This window comes from Schistocerca americana, chromosome 2, assembly GCF_021461395.2.
Source record: "Schistocerca americana isolate TAMUIC-IGC-003095 chromosome 2, iqSchAmer2.1, whole genome shotgun sequence".
NCBI classification, from domain to species: Eukaryota; Metazoa; Arthropoda; class Insecta; order Orthoptera; family Acrididae; genus Schistocerca; species Schistocerca americana.
This window is the reverse complement of record NC_060120.1, coordinates 532,031,253-532,058,491: the sequence shown is the minus strand read 5'-3', so window position 1 is coordinate 532,058,491 and position 27,239 is coordinate 532,031,253. Positions and strand designations below refer to the sequence as shown.

The 27,239-nt window shown below is 38.3% G+C and overlaps 1 protein-coding gene across 2 annotated transcripts in view; it reads left to right on the top strand.

Annotated features, from left to right (window-relative positions):
- Window positions 1-27,239, top strand: part of LOC124594979 (probable tRNA N6-adenosine threonylcarbamoyltransferase, mitochondrial) — a 99,128-nt gene that overhangs the window by 19,468 nt on the left and 52,421 nt on the right. For both annotated transcript variants that reach the window (XM_047133508.1, XM_047133507.1), the window contains exon 2: window positions 5,006-5,139. In XM_047133508.1, coding sequence (XP_046989464.1) covers window positions 5,006-5,139 — 134 coding nt within the window. The remainder of the gene's footprint in view (window positions 1-5,005; window positions 5,140-27,239) is intronic.

Genomic DNA, 27,239 nt, shown 5'->3' with positions numbered 1-27,239 from the left:
GCATTTTTTTAAAAAATGGAACTGAATTTCTCATGGCACACTAGGTGCCTAATAAAATACTTCTAAGTATTTTTCCTACATTTTTTCTCAAAGTATTCTAATTTAATCATTTTTCTTGCGTTTTCTTTCTCTACGTATTGTACTTCTGACCCAGCGAAATTCACCCACCTCTTAAAGAGTCGCTTGTCAAAGTTTAATGCATAGCTGTCCAGTATGTACACCTGCTGTTTTTTAGGTGTATGTTCTACCCATTAGAAAGCACATGGTCCATTTCATTCGGCCCAACTCAGTTCCTATTCATGTTCGCTGACTGCAGGTATGTTGTCAGTAAATCATATCATGCAGATTTTCTGTCCATGACAGACAACTCTCACACCAAGGTAGTCTTTTACATCTCTCATTGCCTGTTCTGTGTGCAAATTAAACATCGGTGGTAATAATGAGCAACATGTGCAATTCCTCCATGCCCCCCCCCCCCCCCCCCCCCCCCGACTTCAAACTCTGCTTCTATTATTAACTGCAATGCTGAAATTGTTTCCCTGTTGCTTCCTTTTCTCCTAAAATCAAACTGACCCACATCCTAACCTACTTTCAGTTTTCCCTTTCATTCTTTGATAACGTACTCTTGTGAGTATTTTTAATCCATGTGAGACTAGACTGTTGTGCAGTTATTTTCTCAAAGTCTATTCTTGCTTTCTTTGAAAGAGCATAAATTATATTATTTTCAAAATCTATCAATTGAAGACATGTAGTTTGAAAATGAGTCCGTGATCATATTTTGGCACTTTAGTTTACAGGTCCGCCTTCACAAACTTTTACACTTCACTATCACCAGTTTCAGCTGCTGTCCTCTTCAGATGAGCACTTACTATGTATCTACATGTTTAGTTTGACGTTGATACAACATCTGAATATTTTATGATCTGAAGATGGCAGTAGCCGAAACCGGCAATAGTGATGTGTAAAAGTTTGTGCGCTCAAGATGGACCTCCAAAATAAAGTTTTCAAAATGGAACTTCCCCACTTAGGTAAAATGCTTCTTATTCCACTTTTTGGTCTGATGCCCACAAAATTTCCATTGGTCTTTCATCAATATCTGAGCGTTTGTTCCTTCTGAGTTTGTGAAAAGCTTTTCAAAATTCAGGAAACATTATTGTATCTTCCTTCTGATCTTCTAGCTCCATGTCCATATTTTCAGTTGGCTTAATTTCTCAACAACTGTAAGCTTTCTCGAGGTAGTTTTTCCATAGTCTCCTGTTATTTTCTGCTTCCATTATCCAGGTATCTTTGTAAAGTGCTTATTAGGCTGCCTGGAGCATCAGCACTACAGTGTTTCATTTTGTATTTATCTTCTATCTTCCCTCCATCAATTCTTCTTTAGGTTTTTTACATTTCTGGGTATATCATTTTGACTGACCTATATTGCTGATATTTACTTTCAACATTTTTACATTTCCATTGTTTATATATTAATTCCAGTATCTTGTCTGTTATACATGGCTGTCACTTTTCTGCCATTTTAAGCCCTAGCACTTTTTCTGCTACATTTTCAACACCTCCTTTAAGCAAATTCCATTTGCTTTCCACACCAGTAACTCCTTGAAGTGGCATTTTTCTTTTGTCACTTGTTCTTTTGAGGTAACATGAATTTGTCATTCCTTCAATTTGCTTAGGTTCCAATGTTTCAGCTGATTTCTCTGTAATTTGTTGGATTTTGACTGCCTTTTCATTAGTACTAGGTTATGGTCACCATCATTAGATTATTCTTAAATCTTTAACTGGATTTCTGAATTCTTTCCATTAAAACATAATGGATCTGGTATCTTCTTTTTTCTCTTCTCAAGGGGTTCTCAAAAAGTGTCTGCACAATAATAAACATGTGCTTAACAAAGAACTCTATTACCCTCTCTCCCCTCTCATTTTGTTTCTCAAGACCAAACTCTCCCTTTATTTTGTGTTTCTTGTATTTACCTGTGACTGCATTCCACCTGTCCATTACGACTAAATTTGCATTCCCCTTACTGATTCTTATGGTGCAGTGGTAAGACGCTGGACTCTTTATTTTGGAGAATGTTGGTTCAAATGTATGTCCATCCATCCTTATTTACTTGCTGAATTGCATAAGGCAAATTCAGAGATAGTTCATTTGAAAGGACACAGCCAGTTTCCTTCCCTACTCAAAGTTTGTGCTTAACCTTGAGTTTTTTTTTTTTTTTTTAGTTACAACACTACCTTAGGTTTGTAACATTCCATGTGCCCACCCTAATTAGCATTCTCTTTTTATCTTCAGCTCCCCCTTAGGTGTGCTGGTCCAGAGATCTAAATGGGGAACTGTTTTGCCTGCAGAATATTTTCCCTGTGAGGAAGCTCTTATGACATTCTCAGCATAAAACTGCAAAAGATAATGTTGTGGTTTTTTATTGCCTTTTGGATCACAGTATTGCAGGTGTCAATAAGTTTATGCAGGCTTAGCTGGAACATCATTTTTTGTAAAACTTAAATGTTGAATTAATATGAGAAAGTACTAATAGTAGACACATAGAAGTGTTAATGTGCAGTTTTACAGTATTTTCTACGTTAAAGTTCCCAATGCAGGGAAGAGATTTATAAAGCAGGCTGTGTTAATGGAAAATATAACTATTCCTTAAACAAGTTCCTACAGCAATTTGAGGCTTGTTTTCCCATAAAAAATTAGAGTAAAATATCAAGCTTAAGGGGGGTAGGACATCAAACGGGCCGACTTGGAGCAGGTGAGGCACCACAGGACATTTTAATTTCTACTGTCTATACTTTTACAAATAAATTCATAAAACTTTGTCAGCATGACCAGGAAGGATTGAGGACTCACACTCGTAGCAGTGGAAGTTCAAAAACGTAGCAAAATACCTTTATTTTTGCATGTGAAATTTCGTCATTTTTTTCACTTACTACTGGCTGCATTTGTTTCTGTAGGTACACTTTTCTTCCTAAGTAAGAGAGATTCTTTGATGAATTTTGCATACCATACAAGCAGTACTTACAGGTGTATGAAACTCTAGGATTTTCCAAATCTATTAAAAACTGTGGTAAAAATTGAGATAATTAACTGTAAAATTTGAGTTTTTTCTAAACATGAAGTTTAAAATGTAACAGTTCATTAATTTTTTCATAAATTAAATAAACTCTAGAGTTTCATACACATGTAACTATAGTTTGTATGCTGTGCAAAATTCATCGAAGAATCTCTCTTACTCAGGAAGAAAAGTGTACCTATAGCAACAAATGCAGCCAGTAGTAAGTGAAAAAATGATGAAATTTCACATGTAAAAAAATGTATTTTGCTATGTTTTAGAGCTTCCACTGCTACTGAATCCTTTCTGATCATGCTTTCAAAGTTTTATGAATTTATTTGTAAAAGTATAGACAGTGGAAATTAAAATGTCCTGTGGTGCCTCTCCTGCTCATAATCAGTACATTTGACGTCCTACCCCCCTTAAGTAGTGATGAAAATGAAATTAAGTTTCCCAATAATAGTATGTGACTGGAGTGGTGAAACATTTAAGTCATTGGCCGCTATATTCGGTGATTAATTATACCACTATTTGCTGATTTTTCTGTGATGACCTAAAAGTAAAGACTTATCAACTTCTTCATTAAAACTTTTCCAAATATTTTATTGTCATTGTGATGATGCAGTCACATACTTGGAAGAGTTTAAATGGAAATGATAACAGCTGCAAAAACCTACACTTGCAATTACTGATGTGTTATCTTAGTCTGCCAGGCACTACTGTGATGTTTCTGTAACTTACACGTAAAGATTGAGATTATTTTTTGGCAGCTAGTCCCAGCATGGAAACTCTAAAACATCTGAAGGAAACTATATAAAGGATATAAAATAATGTATGTAATGTTTGGCTGTAAAATTGATAGTATATAATGTTGTTTTATTCACGAAATGGTTTACACGTATCAGTCAGACAAACTAATGTATATGTCTAAGCTATCCAACAGCACCAACAGTGGTATCCTTCTGTCTGCATTTGTTGTGTTCTTCCTCCTCCACAATGATAACTGAAATTGCAGTGAACACCAAAGGCACTGCCATAGTCATCCTTCTTTCCTAATTATCGTATAATCCATGAAATTAAACAGACTTCTGTACTGCCAGTGACTGATATTGCATCATCTTCCCAAACACCGTTACCATATCTTTTGGTAGACACATTTTATTTTTCATGGCTGATTAAAGTTTTATGGTAAATTTAAACTGTAACTTGGCAGCAGGTTGAATCTGGAAGTACAGGTATGCCAAATATGTGCCAACAACTGAATTATGTGAAAATGATTCATCATAATACAATTTGAGTTTCATTTCTTGTCTATGTTTTAAAATTATTGCAAAAAATTTGTAAAAAATAAAGCCTTTACATTCTAGTGTTGCAGACACATCAGATTATTTCAGCAATTTTTGTTTGCAATGGAAATATAAAATTGCAGTCACTGGGCTCATAAATACCACTAAAATCTATTTTATAATCCACCAATGTTAATGGTATAATTGATAAATTTTCTTTCATGACTCCAACTTCAATCATACCCCTCTCCCCATCCTAATCCACTGCTCCATGTCAATGTGTGATGCAGACAACTCTTCCTGTCTGTGATCAGTATGAGCTCACTGGTACTATGTTTTTGTCCTGTGTGCCTGCCTGCCTCTCCATGCCAGCCACCAGCTATGCTTTCCCAATCTTTCCTCCCTCTCCCTGTCTCCTTTCTCCATCCACCTGCTCCACTGCTCAATAACCCTTCACCCTAGTTGAGCTGTAATACTGGAGCAGTTTTATCAGTAGCCGTACAGCTCTACATGTATGTCTGATGAAGGCTGTTCTGAAAGCTAGCAACATTCTCAGTCTTGTTGATGTGCTTTGCAGCAACTCAGTGTCTCGACTGTTTGGTGAGTTGTTATTTTTATTTTTTCAGTTGTCATTATTTCTTTTTCTGATTTGACTGTTTTGTGTTTCAGTTTTGGTGGAATAATTCCACCAGTTGCAAAAAAGTTACATCAGGAGCACATTGAAAAAGTTGTTCAGGATGCTTTGAAAGCATCACATTTGAATATGGATGATATTGATGCTGTAGCAGCTACTGTTAAACCTGGTAATATGGCCTTGTCAGATGGAACACTGCTGTTATTGTTCTGTCATCCTGCTGTGAAACATTGGTATCTTATAACAAACTAATTCATGCATACATTAGTTTAAATAAATTGCCTGGTTCAGTGACAAATTCTTGCCTTTGTAGCTGTCAGATGAGTTCGTATTTCAAATACCTGTTAAGTATGAGTGGCTAAGAGTAGAAATGGCATGGAGCAACAGCAATGCCAAGATATTTTTATTAAAGAACAATCAGGGCAGTGATGGATTTGAATTTTATTTGTTGCAAAATAAATAAATAATTACTCAACAAATCATAATAGATATAAAACTTCATAATAGAGTGCAAGCAAAATGTATTACCTGTCATGAAAGAAATAATTAATAATGAAACTGTCATTGTATGCCTTCAAGTGTGGCGTATTAAATTTTTTCAAACCTATATGATTTTAAGGTGAACTGAACTCAGAAAAGTATTATAGTTTGTCAAAACGTGTGTTGGTGTCAGATAATAGATTTGGTAGGAGCACATAAAGCAGGATAGTTAAAATTTGTGGTTTTGTGCTGTAGCCGAGCCGATAGGCACCAAAGTGAGAACTTGTGGTTACCAAATTTTTGTAGTATGGAGGAAGTGAGATTAAAGCAGTGATATTCACTATCCAGAAGAAATGGGAAATCACTGGGTCAAGGTGTTAATACGAGGGCTATTCAGAAAGTAGGGAACGTTTTGGCACACACAAAAAAAAAAAAAAAAACAAAGTACAAGAAATACATTTTATTATATACATCTGAAAGAGCAACTGACATACTACTTTTACACATTGTCACCAAACACATTGAGGCACTTTTCATAGCGGTGGACAAGCTTTGAAAGACCTTCACCGTAAAATTCTGCCGCCTAAGACTTGGGGTAGCCTAGCTTTTGAGCGACAATTTCAAACAACAAAGTCCGTGAAACTTCTGGAAAAGAAAGCGAAAGCTGTGTTACTGTGAAGCAACGGTTTTCATGAATCCTTTCATCAACTTTAACGACAAGATCGTCAGTCACAATGCTCGGGCATCCACTCTTCTCTTCATCATGAACATTGGTTCGACCATTTTTAAAGCGAATGCACAATTTCCGGATGGAACGTGCACTCATTTCATTGTTTCCATACACTTCACACAGTTCACGATAAATTTCTATAGGTTTTAGGTTTTTTGCCAACAAAATCCGTATCACAGACTGCACCTCGCAACTGGCGGTGTTTTCGATTGCAGCGCACATTTCAAATTCGAATGTCGGAAAAACCAGATGCGCAGAGATGTTCCCGCTGTCACAGATGGATGCCAACTGTGCTGCTGAGCACGCACATATGAAAATATACACCATCGGCATTCGCCTAGAGGCGTCAGACAGAAATGTTCCCTACTTTCTGAATAGCCCTTATAGAATGGGTCCAGAACATTAATAAATTACATTTCATTGATGCTAACAGTAACTGAGAGTATGGATGTGACCATAGTGTGCATGAAAACACATAAACTCAGAATTCCATCTCATTTATGGGCTTAGTGGTTCCTGAGAAGATCTCCGTTCTTAGTGATTTTGTAGTGTTACAGTTTCATGCTGGGAGAAGAATATCAGAGTACCCTTCTGGAGAAGCTTATAATTTCATGGCAGTCAACAGAACTGCTTTTGCATAATATCACATAGAACCAGTGCTGTACCCCAGCTGAACATTCAAAAAGATCACAATGTACATCTACCAGGACAGTATTAGATTACCAAATATTGTGTGTTTACTGTGGTCTTCAGTATGAAGACTGGTTTGCTGCAGCTCTCTGTGCTACTTTATCCTGTGCAAGCCTCTTCATCTCCAAGTAACTACTGCATCCTATGTCCCTTGGAACCCGCTCACTGTATTCATCTCTTGGTCTCCATCTTCAATTTTTACCCCCCCCCCCCCCCCCCCCCCCCCTCCCTCTCCTTACACTTCCCTCCAGTACTACATTGGTGATCCCTTGATGTCTCAGAACATGTCCTATCAACTGATCCCTTCTTTTAGTCAAGTTGTGGTACAAATTTCTTTTCTCCCCAATTTTGTTTGGTATCTCATCGTTAGTTACATGATCTACCCACCTAATCATCAGTATTCTTCTGTAGCACCACATTTCAGAAACTTCTATTCTCTTCTTGCCTGAACTGTGTATCATTCATGTTTCACATCCATACTAAGCAACAATCCAGAGAAAGACCTTTAGGAAAGACTTCCTAACACTTGAATCTAGTTTTGGTGTTAACAAATTTCTCTTCTTAAGAAATGCTTTTCATGCCACTACCAGTCTACATGTTATATCCCCTCTACTTCAGCCATCATCAGCTCTTTTACTGCCCAAATAGCAAAACTCATGTACTACTTTTAGTGTCTCATTTCCTACTCTAATTCCATGAGCATCACCTCGTTTAATTCAGCTTCGAGGGGGGACCCAAAAAAACGGGAATTTCTTTCTAGAAAGCATATACTTTATTGTTTTCAAATACACCCTTAATCTCCTTTGAAGTACTCTCCATTAGCATTAATACACTTGTCCAAACATTCATTCCAGTGTCGAAGCACCTTTTAAATTCGTCCTCTTTGATACCTGTTAGCACTTTCATGACATTACGTTTTACGTCCTCCACATCTGCAAAATGCTTCCCTCTCAAGTCTCATTTCATCCTTGGGAATAGGAAGAAGTCCGAGGGTGCTAAATCCGGCGAATAGGGTGTGTGGGTCAATGTGATAGTCTTCATTGAGGCCTAAAACTGGCGAACGCCAAGAGCCGTGTGTGCAGGAGCATTGTCGTGATGCAGGAACCACACGCCAGAATCCCACAAAGCCGGACGTTTTTGTGACAAAAAAGAAGGAGAAGAGATCAACATCATTTTCATATTTGATTTCACTTGTCAAGCTTTTTTTGGTTGAGGTGAGCCAGGAGACTTCCACTGTGATGACTGTTGTTTGCTTTCTGGATCGTACCCATAGCACCATGACTCATCACCTGTAATGATTTTGTTGAAAAAATGTGGATCATCTTTGAACGCGTCCTTCATTTTGAGACAGCCTTGAACGCGATGATCCCTTTGATCTCAAGTAAGAAGCTTCGGCACGAATTTTGCTGCCACTCTTCGCATCCCCAAATCAATGGTCAAGATTCACTGAATTGAGCTCCAGGACAACCCAGACAAGTTCTTGAGGTGGTCGATTGTCCTGCGTCGATCTTCACTGATGAGATCACGGATTTTGTCAATGTTGTCTTTGCTTCGAGCAGTTGAAGGTCGACCGGAATGGGGCTGATCTTCAATCACCATTTCTCCCTTTTTAAACCAAGAAAACCATTCGTACACCTGCGTTTTACTAAGAGCATGGTCTGTGTAGGCTGTCTGAATCATCACAACAGTTTCTGCTGCGTTCTTGCCAAGCAAGAAACAGAACTTCACTGCCGCACGTTGTTCGTAAGAACTAGCCATTTCCTCGTGTCATGTCTGCACTGTATGCACACTCAAAGAACTGACAAAGAAACCACATTTCTCACTGTCGGGTGATGCCGCTTGGCAGAATGACTCAGCAGAGCTCCTACTACAACCCTCTGGCGGCGCGACCTGCTACTAATAGTACACAATGTGCAGCATTACAATTCCGGTTAATTTTGCCCCCCCCCCCCCACCCCCCCTCATACATCCCATTATCCTTGTTTTGCTTTTGTTGATGGCCATCTTATATCTTTCTTTTTAAGACTCTGTACATCCTGTTCAGCTGCTCTTCCAAGTCCTTTGCTGTCTCTAACAGAATTACAGTGTCGTTGGCAAACCTCAAAGTTTTTATTTTTTCTCTCTGGACTTTAATCCCTACTCCAAATTTTTCTTTGATTTCCTTTACTGCTTGCTCAATGTACAGATTGAATAACATTGGGGATAGGCTACAATCTAGTCTCAGTCCATTCTAAACCACTGCTTCTCTTTCATGCCATAGGCTACAATCCAGTCTCAGTCCATTCTCAACCACTGCTTCCCTTTCATGCTGTAGGCTACAACCTAGTCTCAGGCCATCCTCAACCACTGTTCCCTTTCATGCCCCTTGGCTCTTATAACTTTTTGTACAAGTTTTATATAACCTTTCACTTTCCGTATTTCACCCCTGCTACTTGCAGAATTTCAAAGAGTATATTCAAGTCAACATTATCAAAAGCTTTCTCCTAACCTAAAAAAGTGATAAACATAAATTTGGCTTCCCATAATTGTCTTCTGCAATAAGTTGTAAGGCCAGTATTCTCTTTTGTGTTCCTACATTTCTCTGGAAGCCAAAGTGTTCTGTCCTGAGGTTGACCTCGACCAGTTTTTTCATTCTTCTGTAAATAATTACTTTAAGTATTTTGCACACGTGACTTATTAAACTGATAGTTCAATCAGCACCTGTTTTCTTTGGAATTAGAATTATTCCTTTCTTCTTGAAGTCAGAGGGAATTTCACATATATCATACATCTTGAATACCAGGTGGAATAGTTTTATTATTGCTGTCTCTCCCAGGGATGTCAATAGCTCTGAGGCAATGTCATACATTCTGGGATGGGCTTGTTCTAATTAAGTGTTTCAGCACTCTGTCAAATTCTCCTACACAGTATCATACCTCCTGTCACATTGTCATCTATGACCTCTTCTCTTTCTATAACAATGTCTGCCGGTACATTTTCGTTGTATAACTCTTTTGTATACACCTTCCACCTTTTAGCTTATTTGGTTAGTACTGGTTTTTCAACTGAGCTCTTGATATTCACACAGCTGTTTTTCTTGTCTCCAAATATCTTTTCAGATTTCCCGTAGGCATTATCCATTTTTCCCTTGTTCTATATTCGTCTACATTCTTACATTTGTTGTTTAGCCATTCCTGCTTGGTAATGTTGCTTTTCCTGTTGCAATGTTGCAAGTGGTTAGCACTGCAGCAGAGAGCGAGTACAAAACCTGTTAAATGACTTGTCTGCACAGGGGTTTCATTGCACACCATTGCTTTATGCCCTTACATAAATGATTATAAAGGTGGCCTATGAGGTCAGTCAGTGAAATACAGATATATAATAGTAAACTGAGCAACAAAATCAAGAATTACAGATATTAATGTAAGCTTAGCACAGTTAGATTTATATCATAGCGTAATTCATAGAAACTTGCTTAACTATGAATGATGGTCGTACACGCAATGGTCCAATCGAATCTGTAAATAGTTTTAGCACAGCATTGGCAGACAATAAACAGTTCACTACATCACAGTCACTGTAATTACACTGTGTTCACAGCTCACAAACTTATAAACCGAAGACTAGGTTCTGAAAAATCCTGTAGGCCTGATCCTGCCTCGTAATCGAAACACATGTGTGATCCCAGGCTGTTCTAGCCCACCTTATCTGCACAGCTCCCAGCACAGGAAAGACAACGATCTCTGCCGTGTGTGTCTGTCCTGCATTTTGTTATGTGACACACTGCCCCAGTCAAATTAACATCCATGTACCAGACTATCATCTGTTTACAAACAATTTTCACAATTTACAAATACTTAAACCAGATACATTACACAGTTCTGTACACACTTATGCTATCATATACTATTATATTTTCTCAGTACAATTATTTTTATTTTAATATAGTGCACAAACTATAACAACAATTCAGAATGAGATTTTCACTCTGCAGCGGAGTGTGCGCTGAAACTTCCTGGCAGATTAAAACTGTGTGCCGGACTGAGACTGTTGTTTCATAACAGCAATTGCTTATCAAAACAATTACTTAAATGTTTCTTTTCCATTTTGCATTAAGTTATTCAAATCCTTCTACAAGTATTAATACATAAAATAATTAATAAATGGACATAGAAAATGAAATATCAGTACGAGTTACCCATGCAAAGGCTAATAGCTTTACGTATTTGTGGATGACTCCATTTTAGATGCACAGTTTCACCCGTTATGTTACATACCCCCACTTCATGAAGACATTACCTCTGTAATGGCTACATGAAGTAGCACCAAGACTTCCACAGCCATACAACTACTGTATATATAAGTAATGAACAAATGTGAGTTCAAATAAACTGTGCCAAAATCTGAGTAGGAACTTCACATGACAAAATTTTTATCATCAAAATAAGAGATGTGTAAGCAACTATACATCTAAACTGTAAGTGATCTTACTTTCTAAACACATATATAAATTTCAATGATTTGTTTGTATGTGCATCAATCAAATCAGTTTAAATGGAATTGCCCATCTTCAGTCCTCTGTGTCATTACATATCACTTCACTTGTTATGCCCTCACTTCTGTCTTCCACTTGCTGCCGTAGCAAGGACCTCCCCCTTGAGTCCTAGATCCATCTGTGCATCAGCAGACCATATCTCTTGCATTAAAGTGCAGCCACTAGTGCATTCTACTCCTTGTCAGCCAAGCCAAATCCAGCACAACCACTGTGCCTTTTGCTTCAGTATGTTCTTCATAGTCTACCTAGTTCTCACATGTACCCCACGGCAGGATCACTTGTCAAGTTGTAAAGTGAGATCCTCGTATGTGTTGCACCCACTCTCTCTATGAATTTATCAAACATCCCTAAAACAAATTGTGCTCCATTATCTGAAAGAATTTTCTCTGGTGATTTTATTTGTAGTATATAGTCCTTCTATAACTTATTGATGATATTTTTACTTGTGTCTCTTTTTAGCAGATAAAGATTTACATATTTTGAGAATACATCCACAAATACCAACACGTATTGTACACCACCTCAACCTGTGGGCAGTGGGCCGAAAAAGTTGATAGCAAGCAGCTCTCCTGTTTTACTGGGCAAGAGGTCTTGCATTTCATCCTGTACTGCCACAGCATTATGTTTCACATGCTGACATCTTTCACAGCTAGCCAACTGCCTTCTGACTCTTTTTGCCATATTATTGAAATATATAAACTCCTGTATAATTTCTGTACAGTTCTGGGCTCTGTAATGTCCATGACTGTGATGGATATAGTCTATCAACGTATCAACCTGCTCATCAGGGAAAAACAACTTTCAATTTTCCTTATCTTGCTTTTTACACCTAAATAAAACTCCCCTACAAAACTTGTAATATCTTCCCATTGTCTCATACCCTTTACATCCTAAATTCACTTAGTGAATTTCAGGCTTTGGCTCCTGTTTTGGAGTTGCCCTCCAAATAGATCCTAAATTTCTGAAACCCGAACACCAAAGCCAAGAATTCCTTTTTCAAGATCCCATACATGTGTTCAGGTTTTAAAAATATCCAGAGAGCGAATGCTATTGTCCTCTGTGCCACTGCCCCATCTTGTTGTGAAATAGCACAGATTCCACACCAAAGTCTGAGCTGTCATAGGCAATGTGAAAGGGAGCGACATGTCTGGGTAATATAATATTTTGCTATTACAACGGCTTTTCTTTATTGCAGCAAACTCCTCATCACAGTCAAGTATCCAGTTCTACGAAACATTTTTCTTTGATACTTTACACAGATTTGGAGTGTTCATATTATAGTTCCCAATGAAATTACACAGCCCCATGAAAAATTTTAACTGTTTTTTGTTCTTGGGCCTCGTACACTCCACAGTGGCTTTAGTCCTGTCCTTGTTAGGCAGTAATCCTTCAGCTGTTTACTGATGGCCCAGAAAAGTTAATTCTGCCTGCATAAATTCACATTTACTAAGTTTGAGTGTCATTCCCCCATTCTGTAATGCTCTCATCACCACTTCTAACAACAGACAGTGTTCGTGACATGTACTGCTAGTGGTCAGTATATCATCCACATACACTGTATGCCTTATAATCAATTCACTTCCAAATATATGATTTAATGCTTAGTAAAATCAGCAGCTGATATGGACAGAACAAATGGAAGGACCCGAAACAGGAACCAGAAAAGCTGTATATTTTCTGCTTTCTTTGGCAAGTGGCACGTGCCAGAACTCATAGCTCAGATCCACACTTGACATTACCATTATGTTATTGAATTTTAGCAACAGATCATTCATATTTTGTGGTTGGTCTTTTTCTCTAACATTTTATTTAATCTCCTTGCATCTGACATTATCTGTACACTTCCACCCTTCTTCCTACCACTGCAACTAGATTACTGTATTCATTCTTTCCCTGTCATAATACTTTCCATTCCAACATTTTTTGAATCCTCTCTCTTACTGCCGCTTTGTCCCTAACTGCAGTAAGGAAAGGCTTACCGTAATGATACTATGAGATGTCATCTTCAGTGAATACTCAAAATTCACTACTTCTCCTGGATTATCTGTAAACATTCTCTGATATTTATGCAAAAGTTCGTCCAGTTGAAGCCTTCTCTCTTCTGGTGAGTTATGCTTTCATTTTCCTTCTGCAAATGTGTCATCACTTTAACTCCCTATATTTCATCTTGAAACTTCATTATTTTTCTGTACCCACCAGCATTAAAATCCAAAATGCTGTCCTACACCTCAATATTATACTTATATTTATACAGAAAATCCATGTCGAGAATGTTGATTGACAATCCTGAAATAAAACAACACACACTAAAACAATAATTTTCCTTTCTGATGGGCTTACAGCATGCTCCAGTTGCAGTCTTGATCTTTATCCACTTACAGTTAGCTCTACTAGAGCCGTACTTCTTATTCATTGCCAAAAGGATTCAGACACAGTTGATATATTTGAGCCAGTATCCCGCAGTGCTTCAGTTTCAACATTCCCCACAATTACCTTAACACCAGGTTGCACCTTCTGCACCTTTTTTACTTTTAACTCAGTTTCCTTCATCAAATCAGCCTCAATTTCCTCCCTGTTCTCTTTATCCATCATAAATACATCCCAACACCTGTTCCCATATTCAATCTCCATTTCGCCTTTAAATAAGTCATTAAATATTTCACTTGTATTCTCATCATCCAATTCCTATACCTTTCTAGCCACTTTTCATTTCAACTCCTTCTATTCCCCTGGCACCATCTTCTGATGAACCTTTGCATATGACACCAATCACTTATCGAGCAAGGTGGTGCAGTGGTTAGACACTGGACTCGCATTCGGGAGGACGACGGTTCAATCCTGCGTCCGGCCATCCTGATTTAGGTTTTCCATGATTTCCCTAAATCGCTCCAGGCCAATGCCGCGATGGTTCCTTTGAAAGGGCATGGCCGACTTACCTCCTCATCCTTCCCTAATTCGATGAGACCAATGACCTCACTGTCTAGTCTCCTTCCCCAAAACAATCCAACCAATCGCTTATATTATACTCATGCTCCTCCTTCCCCTTCCATTCATTGTTAAGATCCCTACTTAGAACCACATGACTTCCATCTTCCCTGTATACAAATGTTTTCACGTCATTTACTAAGTAGATCTTATCACACCTAATATCTGCCTCACCACCTCTCTCCTCCTCCAGTTAATTATTAATGCAACTGATATCACCTTGTACTACCTTCGGTGCCAGCACATTTACATCTTTCACACTTACTAGACCATTGCCATATACATCATCTGCCCCTTTTGTGATAAACTCATTAACAGTATTCAAAGAACTATTGGAATCTACTCCACCAACACTGTCAGTAGTACTTTTACTTATTAGATTTCTAACAGGCTCATCTCCAATTTCCAGTCCCACGTATCTTCCAGTGTGGACAAACCAATGCTATTCTCATACTCTCTATGCTCCACCATCTCGTCTCTATCAAGTAACTGCCTTATGTAATACAGTTCACTATCACTCACATCACTGATACCTCTCCCCTTTTTAAATTTATTTTCCTATTCAGTTTCATAAAAGATCCTAACCTATCTGTATTACCTTGCACTGCATCCATACGGCATATGGCCAACTCCCTACTTTCCCTCTCATTATGTTTATTATATGCTTCTCTGGTCCTATTTACAGTATAGGCTCTAGCCCCCCTGCGGGCCTTAAGTGAGGCTCTGTCTAGTTTTCCATTCACCTCATTTGAAATTCTGCTCCTTGTGGTCCCCTTTGCCTGTGTTTATTTTCATTTCTTCCAGGTGTATAGTTCAAGGTATCTTTCTTCTCTCTCCCGCCTGTTTATCCAGTCCCAGTCATTGTCACTCTGCTCATTCCTAGTACTTGGCCACCGGTTCACATTGTCATTGAAGTTATTTCCATAATTGTTGCTCTTATTCTGATTTCTGCTACTTTCCTTGTGTTCTACCAATTTTGGTTTATAACACAGTGCTCTGTCTGTGTCCTCAACAAAATTCAAAAACTCTTCCACTGAATCAGTAGGGCTGTGTATTAGATCCCATTGCAAGTTTTCTGGCAGCCTTCTTTTTAATGTTGATATTTCTGTTAATGTTTGCTGAGCGCTTTTGGCAAGCGAAGTGCACTCATGCGTTGTAAGGCAAACTGAGCAGCTAGCTACTTGATAGAGAAGTAGCGGCTCTGGTCTCATAAACTGACATATGGCCAGGAGAGCAGTGTGCTGACCACATGCCCCTCCATATCTGTATCCAGTGACGCCTGTGGGCTGAGGATGACGCGGCGTCCAGTCGGTACCATTGGGCCTTCCAGGGCCTGTTCATATGGAGTTTAGTTTTATTTCTGTTAGTTCCCATAATGGCCTATCTAAATGTATTATTTTGCAGAGTTTCCTCACACAGACTTCTCTCATAGTTTCTCTACCACTTCTGTAATTTGGCCCATTTAAAAAAACATTTTGCTACTTTTATTGCTTGGCATGCCCCCAGTATTTATAAAAGAACATTGCTTCAAATTTCTTGTAGTCTACAAATTCCTCAGCAAGTTGTTTAACCCAAGTCTGAGCTGGTCCCTCCAGCCGTCTCTTTACAAACTTTGCTTTCGGCTCCTCATTCATGCATATTATAAAGCTATCTTTGCATGTAACCAAGAAATCTACTGCATAGTGACTATTTTCACCAGTGGATGGCTTGATATTACTACCAATTGCCATGGGACACTCTATCAACATACCTGCCCACCCAGCTGCTACATTACTTATGGTTTTCTCCAAATTGTCTATCTTTCCTTGAATAATTTCCACTTCCCCTTTTAACTTTTCATTGCTGATTTTTATTACTGATTCTAGTTCAGCATTTGTCTGGAGTTCATATTGCTTGCACTTCTCCTCCTGTGCCTCAGTTCACCCCTCAAGTTCAGATACTACAGTCTCTAGTTCCCAGCTCCTTTTCTATTTTGTCTATTTGTTTGATGACCTCTTCCATAGTTTTTCATGAGTTTCTAGTTTATTTTCAAGTTTCACAAACCTGCTCTCCAACAGCTCAAACTTTTGATTTATTGCATTTATTTTATCTCCAAGTTCAGTTTTTAAACCACCAATTTCAGATTGTATACTTCCAAATTAGTTCAGATTCTACATTTTCCAATTTTGAATCTAAACTTTCAACTAATTTCTCATTCAATGCGTTCAATAACTGAGTGAGTCCACATCCTGGTACCCAACCACACTCCTTTAGGATACTAGGGCTCCTACAATCACTCCTAATATCCTTTGATCTGCATTCACTTGAAAGTTTCTGCATCTCATCAGCATACCTGATGACTAACAACACAAGTTATATAATGGAACTGATGCTTGTACTTAACTTGTGTCTGCTGCACTATCGACTGTTACTGTGACGTGTTGAACGGGTGCTGGCATGGTGCAGAGACTCAGGCCATGGCATAGCTTGGCTGCCGTGTGTGTTTGTGTGTGGGCTGGGGAAAGGCATGGAGATGGCGTGGAGACAAAAAATGGAGACACTCACCAGCCCCGGTATGGTCAACGGTGTCTCTGCATCTGCCACATGGGCAGGTAGTAGCATGAACACGGCAGACCTATGAATTTCACGTGAACCAATGGTGTCTCAAATTCTTGAAAGCATGTCGCACGAGATATTGCGGCACGAACTGGGTTCGTGGTGCAAAGTCTCTTAAGCTGCCGCCCATTGTTCCAATAATATTCATATATACACAATGATTGCACTGCCATACCATTACTGTTATGCACTGTGTATAGCTGTGAGCCCCCACACTAACTGTTCACTGACCTATGCATTTAGTGAGACACTCGATCCAGAAATATTTGTGAAGTGGAAAGGAAACAGTCCAACCCCAGACGAGCCCTCAATTGCAACATTACCAACGGTTAGCAGTAACCACTGCTGCTTGCACAGTAGAGGGCGAGTGCACAACCTGTTAAATGGCTTGTCTGCACAGGGGTTTTGTCTTATCTTCAAATATCTCTTCAATTTTCCTATAGGCATTATTCATCTTTCCCCTAGTTATATATGCATCTACATCCTTACATTTGTCGTCTAGCCATTCCTGGTTAGCAATTTTGATTTTCCTGTCACTCTAATTTTTTAGTCATTTTCATTCCCTTTTTCCTGTTTCATTTGTTGCATTTTTATATTTTCTCCTTTCATCAGTTAAATTTAGAGTCTTCTGTGATATCCAAGGATTTTTACAAGGCCTTACTATTTGAACCTCTGCTGCATTCACTATTTCACGCCGTAAAGGTATCCATTTATCTACTACTTTATTTCTTCCCCCTGTTCTAGTCAGTTGTTGCCTAATGCTCCCTGTGAAACTCTCAACAGCTTCTGGTTCTTTCAACTCTTCAGGTCCCATCTCCTGATTTTCCTACCTCTTTGCAATTTCTTCAGTTCATAACCAATGAACTGTTACCAGAGTCCACATCTGGCCCTGGAAATGTCTCGCGGTTCAAAATCTGGTTCCAGAACCTCTGTCACCAATTATATAATAAATCTGAACTCTCCCGATGTCTCTTCCACATATACAACCTTCTTATATGATTCTTAAACCAAGATTTTTGAGTCATCAGTTGTCTGACTGGTTTGATACAGTCTGCCATGAATTTATTTCTTGTGCCAACCTTTTCACCTCAGATTAGCAGTTGCAACCTACACCCTTAATTATTTGCTGGATGTATTCCAACCTCTGTCTCCTTCTATAGTTTTTACCCTCTACAGCTCCCTCTAATACCATGGGAGTTGTTCACTGATGTCTTAACAGATGTCATATTTTCCTATCCCTTCTTCTTGTCAGTGTTTTCCACATATTCTTTTCCTCACCGATTCTGCAGAGAATCTTGTCATTCGTTACCTTAACAGTCCACCTTATTTTCAACATTCTCCCATAGCACCACACCTCAAATGCTTTGATTCTTTCCAGTTCCAGTTTTACCAGAGTCCATGATTCCCTACCATACAATGCTGTGCTCCAGACGTACGTATTCCTCAAATTAAGTCCTATGTTTGATACTAGTAGAAATGCCCTTTTTGCCAGTGCTAGTCTGCTTTTTATGTCCTCCTTGCTTCATCTGTTGTGGGTTATTTTGCCACCTAGGTAGCAGAATTCCTTAACTTTGTCTACCTCATGATCCCCGATTCTGATGCTAAGTATCTTACTGTACTTACTTCTGCTACTTATCATTACTTTTGTCTTTCTTCACTTTACTGTCAGTCCATATTCCGTACTTATTAGACTGTTTGTTCCATTCAACAGGTCTTGCAATATTCTTCACTTTCATTGATGATGGCAATGTCATCAATGATTTTTTATCATTGGTACCCTTCACTTTGAATTTTTGTCGCACTCCTGAACCATTCTTTTAGTTGTATCATTCTACTTCAATGTATTGATTGAACAGCAGTATCAAAAGGATACACCCATGCCTGGCACCCTTTTTAATCTGAACATTTCATTCGTGGTCTTCCAGTCTTATTGTTCCTCTTGGTTGTGGTACATGTTTTATGCATCTTTCCCTTACCTCTATTTTTCGAACATCTTGCATCATTTGATGTTGTTGAATGCTTTTTCCAGGTTGACAAATCCTATGAACATGTCATGATTTTTCTTAAGTCTGCTTCCATTAGCAACTGCAATTTCAAAACTGCATCTCTGGTGCCTTTGCTTTCCTAAAGTCATGCTGATTGTCATCTAAATGATCTTCAGTTACCTTTTCCAGTCTTAAGTGTATTATTGTTGTCAACAACTTGGAAGCATGATCTGTTAAGCTGATTGGGCGATAATTATTGCACTTTTCAGCTCGTGCTACCTTTATAATTATGTGGATGACATTTCTCTGAAAGTCTGATGTTATTCACAATATACATAAATGACCTTGTGGATAACATTGGAAGTTCATTGAGGCTTTTTGCGGATGATGCTGTGGTATATCGAGAGATTGTGACAATGGAAAATTGTTCTGAAATGCAGGAGGATCTGCAATGAATTGATGCATGGTGCAGGGAATGGCAACTGAATCTCAATGTAGACAAGTGTAATGTGCTGTGAATACATAGAAAGAAAGATCCTTTATCATTTAGCTACAGTATAGCAGGTCAGCGACTGGAAGCAGTTAATTCCATAAATTATCTCGGAGTAGGCATTAGGAGTGATTAAAAATGTAATGATCATATAAAGTTGATCATCGGTAAAGCAGATGCCAGACAGATTCATTGAAAGAATCCTAAGGAAATGCAATCCGAAAACAAAGGAAGTAGGTTACAGTACACTTGTTGCTTGAATATTGCTCACCAGTGTGGGATCCGTACCAGATGGGGTTGATAGAAGAGAGAGAGAAGATCCTACGGAGAGCAGCGCACTTCGTTACAGGATCATTTAATAATCGTAAAAGTGTTACGGAGATGATAGATAAACTCCAGTGGAAGACTTTGCAGGTGAGACGCTCAGTAGCTTGGTTCAGGCTTTTGTTGAAGTTTCGAGAACATACCTTCACCGAGGAGTGAAGCAGTATATTGCTCCCTCCTATGTATATCTCGCGAAGAGACCATGAGGATAAAATCAGAGAGATTAGAGCCCAGATAGAGGCATACCAACAATCTTTCTTTCCACGAACAATATGAGACTGGAATAGAAGGGAGAACCGATACAGGTACTCAAGGTACCCTCCGCCACACACCATCAGGTGGCTTGCGGAGTATGGATGTAGATGTAGATATATTACAAGTCTCATACATTCTACACACCAACTTAAATATTCATTTTGTTGCCACTTCCCCAGTGATTTTAGAAAGTCCAGTGGGATGTTATCCATCTCTTCTGGCTTACTTCCTCTTAAGTTGTCCAAAACTCTTTTAAATTTTGATTCTGATAATGGATCACTTATCTATTTTCCATCAACTCTTGGTTCATCTTCTACCATGTCGTCGGCCAAATCTTCCCCCACATAGAGTCCTTCAGTGTATTCTTTCCACCTGTCTGCTCTCTACTCAGCATTTAACAGTGGAATTCCCATTGCACTCTTAATGTTACTGGCCTTGCTTTTAATTTCACAAAAAATTGTACTCACTGTTCTGCACGCTGAGTCAGTCCCCTTTTTTTTGTAAGTGACTTGTATTTTTGTATTCCTGAATTTCCCTGTATATTTTTGTACTTCCTTCTTTCATCAATCAACGGACGTATTCCTTCTCAGTTACCTTCCTTGTACATAGGTTTTTCTTTCCAACTTCTGTGATTGCCATTTTAAAGCTTTTCATTCCTCTTCAACTGAACTGCCTGCTGACCCATCTGTTACTGCAGTGACTAGAACCTCAGAGAACGTCAACTCTTTGTTACTTAGTACTTCCATATACAATTTTTTAGCGCATTAATTTCCACGACTAGTCTTTTAAACTTCACACTACTCTTCATCATTACTAAATTGTGATCTAACTCTATATCTGCTCTTGGGTACTCCTTATAATCTGATAGATGATTGCAGAATCTCTGTCTGACCATGACGTAAGCTGGAATCTTCCCATATCTCCCACCCTTTTCCAAATATATCTCCTTCTATTGTGATTCTTGACCAGAGTATTCTCTATTACTAGCTGAAATTTTTCGCAGAACTAAATTAGTCTTTCTCCTCTCTCAGTCCTACTACGAAGCCCATATTCTCCTGTAACCCTTTCTTCTACTCCTTCCCCTACAACCACATTCCAATCCCCCCATGACTATTAGATTTTCATCTCACATTATGTACTGTATTACTCATTCAATATCCTCATGTACTTTCTCTTCATCTTCTGTTTGTGACATACCTGAACTGTCACTGTTGGCATTGCTTTGCTGTCAACAATAGCTGTTACCCGCTATTATAGAAGTGGTAAAAGTAGATAAAGAGTCATCATATGTGTCAGAACAAAGTAAATTTCAAGCCCACTAACATTAATGAACACTGGATGAAACATCCCTCGCTTGTAGTACTGTAACACTGGAATTTCACTTTTAGTCACCCAACCCTTTCACAGAATATATTTAAAATCTCAACAGTTTCATTTAGGTTTGATAAAAATATTTAGAGACTTATGTGCAGAGACACTGAATGCTCCTTTGAGGATACTTAAATTGCTAATGTCCACCTTTTCTTTACTTTGTGTAGTATTTTCAAGTGACAGTAGAGAAATCCAATAACAAAACCACCAGCAACTTGTTCTTACGCCCGTGTGTCTTCAATGACTTACACATCTTACAAATAAAGCTTTAATAAGCAATTGTGTATTGCAGTGTCTGGTAAATGAGTTGTCATTGCTGTGTTAAGGACTGTTCATTCAATTGAAAGGCATTACCTGATGATGTAATGGTGGTGGTGAAAGTAAATAATTTTTTAAGAGGTTGTTAATTTAGCTAACTGTGGTATTGGTAGTAATGTGAGATGTGGTTTATGATGAAAGTGCCATTCACAAAATGGAAACCTCTGTTCACAGATATAGAAAATGTTTTTTAAAAGTTTGTGAGAGAAATGTAGTTTTTTATTTTATTGAGTAGCTTTTGCTATACATATAAGGATTGGATCCAAGTACACATTTGCTTTGACAATTTTACAAAATAACAATCACATACAATAATTAATTATCACATGTATATCATTTTTAAATACAGTAACACCATACGTAATTACACATTTTTGTTCTACTGTACACTCTGTCTGTATAAAGTTCAGTACTGAAATATGGTCTCCCGGCTGATACACAAAGTTGAAATATGCTCACTATTTTTTATTTACTTAAATTTGGCATATTTCGTGACAGTACCTTTTCCGTTAGATGTTTACAAGGCGATATTGGTCTTGGCTTCAGTTGTCTAGTGGAAGTATGATTCCACAATGCATCTTTGTCGGCTGCAGAAATGACCTGGTTCAATGTGTTTGCCTCATTTTTGGTGCTTCAAATACCATTTCTTCGAATGTAGTTTCCTCTTAAAGTTTATAAAAAAATAGTAACATAATTCAAAATTATTTATGATGGCGACCTGCACATTGTTCTACCGTCAACACACACCAAGAGTTAACTGCCGACTGACTATAGTCAAAGACGACTCCAGTGTCAAAAACATTTTACACAACACACAAGCTTCCACTTGTAATCAGTCTCTTTGCTATTCTTCGACACATTTACTAATAGTAATCAATATGCTTTCACTCTCAAAAATATAAGTAAATTAACATATAATAAGGCAAATTATAATAAAAAATTCTGACAAAAAATATAAGAAAACATTTACAATTTGGTATTGACAAATCCGGTAGAAAAATAACACATCTCCCAGATCCATTACAGTACCAACATGCCATACTTAAGTACACATTTTGAGTCTTCTGTCATTCTGCTGATGCACATTTTAATTCTATTAGACATTTAGTTATTTCCAGTTTTTTGCAATTAGTACGAATTCACTGACAATACGAATTATTTAGGAATATAGGAGACAACCCACAGAAAGGCAGAAGCGCTGCATCATTGATAGGTACACAACAGAAGGTATAGAGCTTTGCTAGCTTTTGGCATGAGATTACTTTTTCTATCCTGTAGGAATGGAAATGAGAGTACGGCATTGTGGGCCGGGAGTCCCCCCATTCGGGGAAGTTTGGCCGCTGAGGGGAAGTACTTATTGCATTCAATGCCAGATTGGGCGACTTGCATGTTGAAGATGGGGATGAAATGAAGATGAGGACAACACAACACCCAGTCCCTGAGCAGAGAAAATCTCCTGCCCCGGCCGGGAATCGAACCCAGGCCCCTTGGGTTGGCATTCTGCTGCGCTGGCCACCCAGCTAATGGGGGCGGACTATCTTGTAGGGAAGCACACACACACACACACACACACACACACACACACACACACACACACACACACACACACACACACACACGCACGCACGCACGCACGCACGCACTCGCTCACTCACTCACTCACTCACTCTCAATCACAAAGTATTGGGTGGGGAGGTTGAGGGACAATGAGTTACTTTAGGTTTAGGCCAAGGAGGTTATGGGAGTGAAGGATGGGTGCTGTAAGGATAGCTCCAATCTGCACACCTCAGAAAAACTGGTGGTGGTGGGGAGGATCCAGATGGCATGGATTGTTTTTCCTACAAACTTGTGTGTTTGTGTGTGTTTTTTTCCTACAAGATTGTTTGTTTGTTGCATGTTTTTCCTACTACCTTGTGTGTTTGTGTGCTTGTGTTTCCCACATGCTTGGAAATGGAATCTCATTCCAAAAATTAGCAAAACTCTGTACCTTTTGTTTGTGTACTTATTAATGATGCAGTGCTTCTGCCTCTTGGTGAGTCATCTCCTTTATTCCTAAATAATTTGTAATTCTCAATCAGAACTTCCCATATGTCAATACAAAGGAATTTCTACAAAGATTAGTGTTATTTTTGTTTACATTTTTCTTTCAGACTGATGTTGGAAGTATGAAGCAGTAAATGGTGGAGCAATTTTATTCCATATAAGCAGTATTTCTTTGACATTTAGCTGTGTTATGTTGAGGAACACTTAACTTTCTATGGTTTCTGGTAGCATGACTATGTGTGTCTTCATTTTTAATGGATTTGTTCTTATTTTCCCATGTGAAAAGTAGTATTTTGTATACACATATATTGCAGAAGGTCAGAATACAAGTTTTTTGAATAGCAGGTTATAACTGTCTGACTGACTGCTCTTCTTGCACTAGCCATCAAGCTGCCACTTTTTGCAGTTTGAAGATTTTAATTGCATCCTTTAGCTGACCTCATATTTCTGTGCCATAGGCCATAAGACCCCCCATGAACCATGGACCAAGCTGTTGGTGGGGAGACATGCATGCCTCAGCGATACAGATAGCCGTACTGTAGGTGCAACCACAAAGGAGGGGTATCTGCTGAGAGTCAGGACAAACATGTGGTTGCTGAAGGGGGGCAGCAGCCGTTTTAGTTGTTGCAGGGGCAATAGTCTGTATGATTTACTGATCTACCTTTGTAACATTAATCTAAACAGCCGTGCTATGTTGGTACTGCAAACGGTTTAAAGCAAGGGGAAACTACAGTCGTAATTTTTCTCGAGGGCATGCAACTTTACTGTATGGTTAAATGATGATGGCGTCCTCTTGGGTAAAATATTCTGGAAGTAAAATAGTCGCCCATTCAGATCTCCATGTGGGGACTACTCAGGAGGATGTCGTTATCAGGAGAAACAAAACTGGCATTCCATGGATCAGAGCACTGAACATCAGATCCCTTAATTGGGCAGGCAAGGTAGGAAATGTAAAAAGGGAAATGGATAGGTTAAAATTAGATATAGTAGGAATTAGTGAAGTTCGGTGGCAGGAGGAACAAGACTTCTGGTCAGGGGAATACAGAGTTATAAATACAAAATCAAATAGGAGTAATGCAGGAGTAGGTTTAATACTGAACCAAAAAAATACAAACATGGATAAGCTAATACACAAAGCATAGTGAACATTTTATTGTAGCCAAGATAGACACAAAGCCCATGCCTACCACAGTGGTACAAGTTTATATACCAATTAGCTCTGCAGATTATGAAGAAATTGAAGAAATATATGATGCAATAAAAGAAATTATTCAGATAGTTAAGGGAAACAAAAATTTAATAGTCTTGCGGGGACTGGAATGTGATAATAGGAAAAGGCAAAGGAAGGGAAAGTCGTAGGTGAATATGGACTTTGGGTAAGGAATGAAAGAGGAGACCATGTGGCAGAATTTTGCACAGAGAATAATTTAATCGTAGCTAACACTTGGTTTAAGAATCATGAAAGAAGGCTGTACATGTGGAAGCGGGCTGGAGACACTGGAAGGTTTCAGATAGATTATATAATGGTAAGACAGAGATTTAGGAACCAGATTTTATATTGTAAGACATTTCCAGGGCCAGATATGGACTCAGACCACAATTTGTTGGTTATGAACTGTAGATTAAAATTGAAGAAACTGCAAAAAGGTAGGAATTTAAGGAGACGGGTCCTGGATAAATTGAAAGAACCAGTAGTTGTAGAGAGTTTCAGAGAAAGCATTAAGGAACGATTGGCAAGAACAGAGGAAAGAAATGCAGTATAAGAAGAATGGGTAGCTTTGGAGATATGAAATAGTGAAGACAGCAGAGGGTCAAGTAGGTAAAAAGACGAGGGCTATTAGAAATCCTTGGGTAACAGAAGATATATTGAATTTAATTAATGAAAGGAGAAAATATAAAAATGCAGTAAATGAAGCGGGCAAAAAGGAGTACAAAGGTTTCAAATATGAGATCGACAGGAAGTGCAAAATGGCTAAGCAGGATGGCTATAGGACAAATGTAAGGATGTAGAAGCAGATATTACTAGGGGTAAGATAGATACCGCCTACAGGAAAACTAAAGAGACCTTTGGAGAAAGGAGAACAACCACCTTTATTAATATCAAGAGCCCAGTTGGAAAATCAGTCTTAAGCAGAGAAGGGAAGGCAGAAAGGTGGAAAGGAGTTTGTAAAGGGTCTGACAAGGGCAAAGTACTTGAGGGAAATATTATGGAAATGGAAGAGGATGTAGATGATGAAATGGGGACATGATACTGCACTTGCTTGTTTTTGAGTAGTTAAACATAGTTATTTTCTTGGAAAAAGCCTTTTCACAAAAATGTTTGAATGTAGCCATGAACTTATCATATTTCTCCTTGGCATCATTACAATCATATACATCTTTCCAACTTTCACCCTTTAGGAGAGAACAAATGTATTCCACATTTTTACTGAAATTCCTTACAGTGTGTCACATTCTATTGGGAATTGAGTCTCCTGAAATATTCATTGCAAGAATTTGAGCATTGTGGCCACTAAAACTCGTGTTTACAACTTGTATGTTATAAGCATATTTGCGCGTATTTATCAAGATTTGATCAATAATAGATGCAGAGGTTAGTTAATTCACGACTGAAGGAAGGTAGTTTTGCACATTGAATGAAAATAGCTAGAATCATGCTACTGTACAAAAAAGGAGATCCAATGTGCTCTGACAATTACAGACCAGTTAGTGTTCTAGCTACTTTCTCAAAAGTTATTGAAAAAATAATTTACATTAGATTTAATTCATAGTTTGAAAGAAATGGCATCACAAACACCAGACAGCTTGGGTTCCAGAAAGGAAAATCAACAGTTTCAGCTGCATTTGAATCTATAAATATATTCTCAGTGGAATCAGACCAAGGCCAAAATGTTTTTGGTATATTTTGTGACTTATCTAAAGCATTCATTCTGGTTGACTATAACATTTTAATAAGAAAACTTGACCACTGTGGGATTAGAGAAACAGCTCTCACTATCATTAAATCATACCAGTAAAACAGAAAACAAGCAGTAGAAATACAGTCCAAACAAAAAAATATTTATTATGATTTCAACAAATAAGTCACAGTGTACCACAGGTTAGCACATTAGGACCTCTGTTGTTCCTGTTATATATGAACATTTTCCTGTAAACACTGAAAGTGAAATGATTTCACTAGAATAACCACTGACACAATTTTGCACAATATCATAACAAAAAAACAAAGTGGCACTTTAGACTACCATCAGGAGGCTGAAACCAATAGACAAATTTTCAGTAATAAGAAAACTAAAGTAATATTGTTCAGGAATAACAACAGAAGAAAAATAGAGGAATCTTTACAGTTACAAGTACTGGATATAAATATAGTTCAAAACACACAATTATTAAGTATAACCGTAGATAGTGTTTACAGTGGAAAGATTGCATTGTTACTATAAGCAGCAAACTAAGTTCCACCGTATTG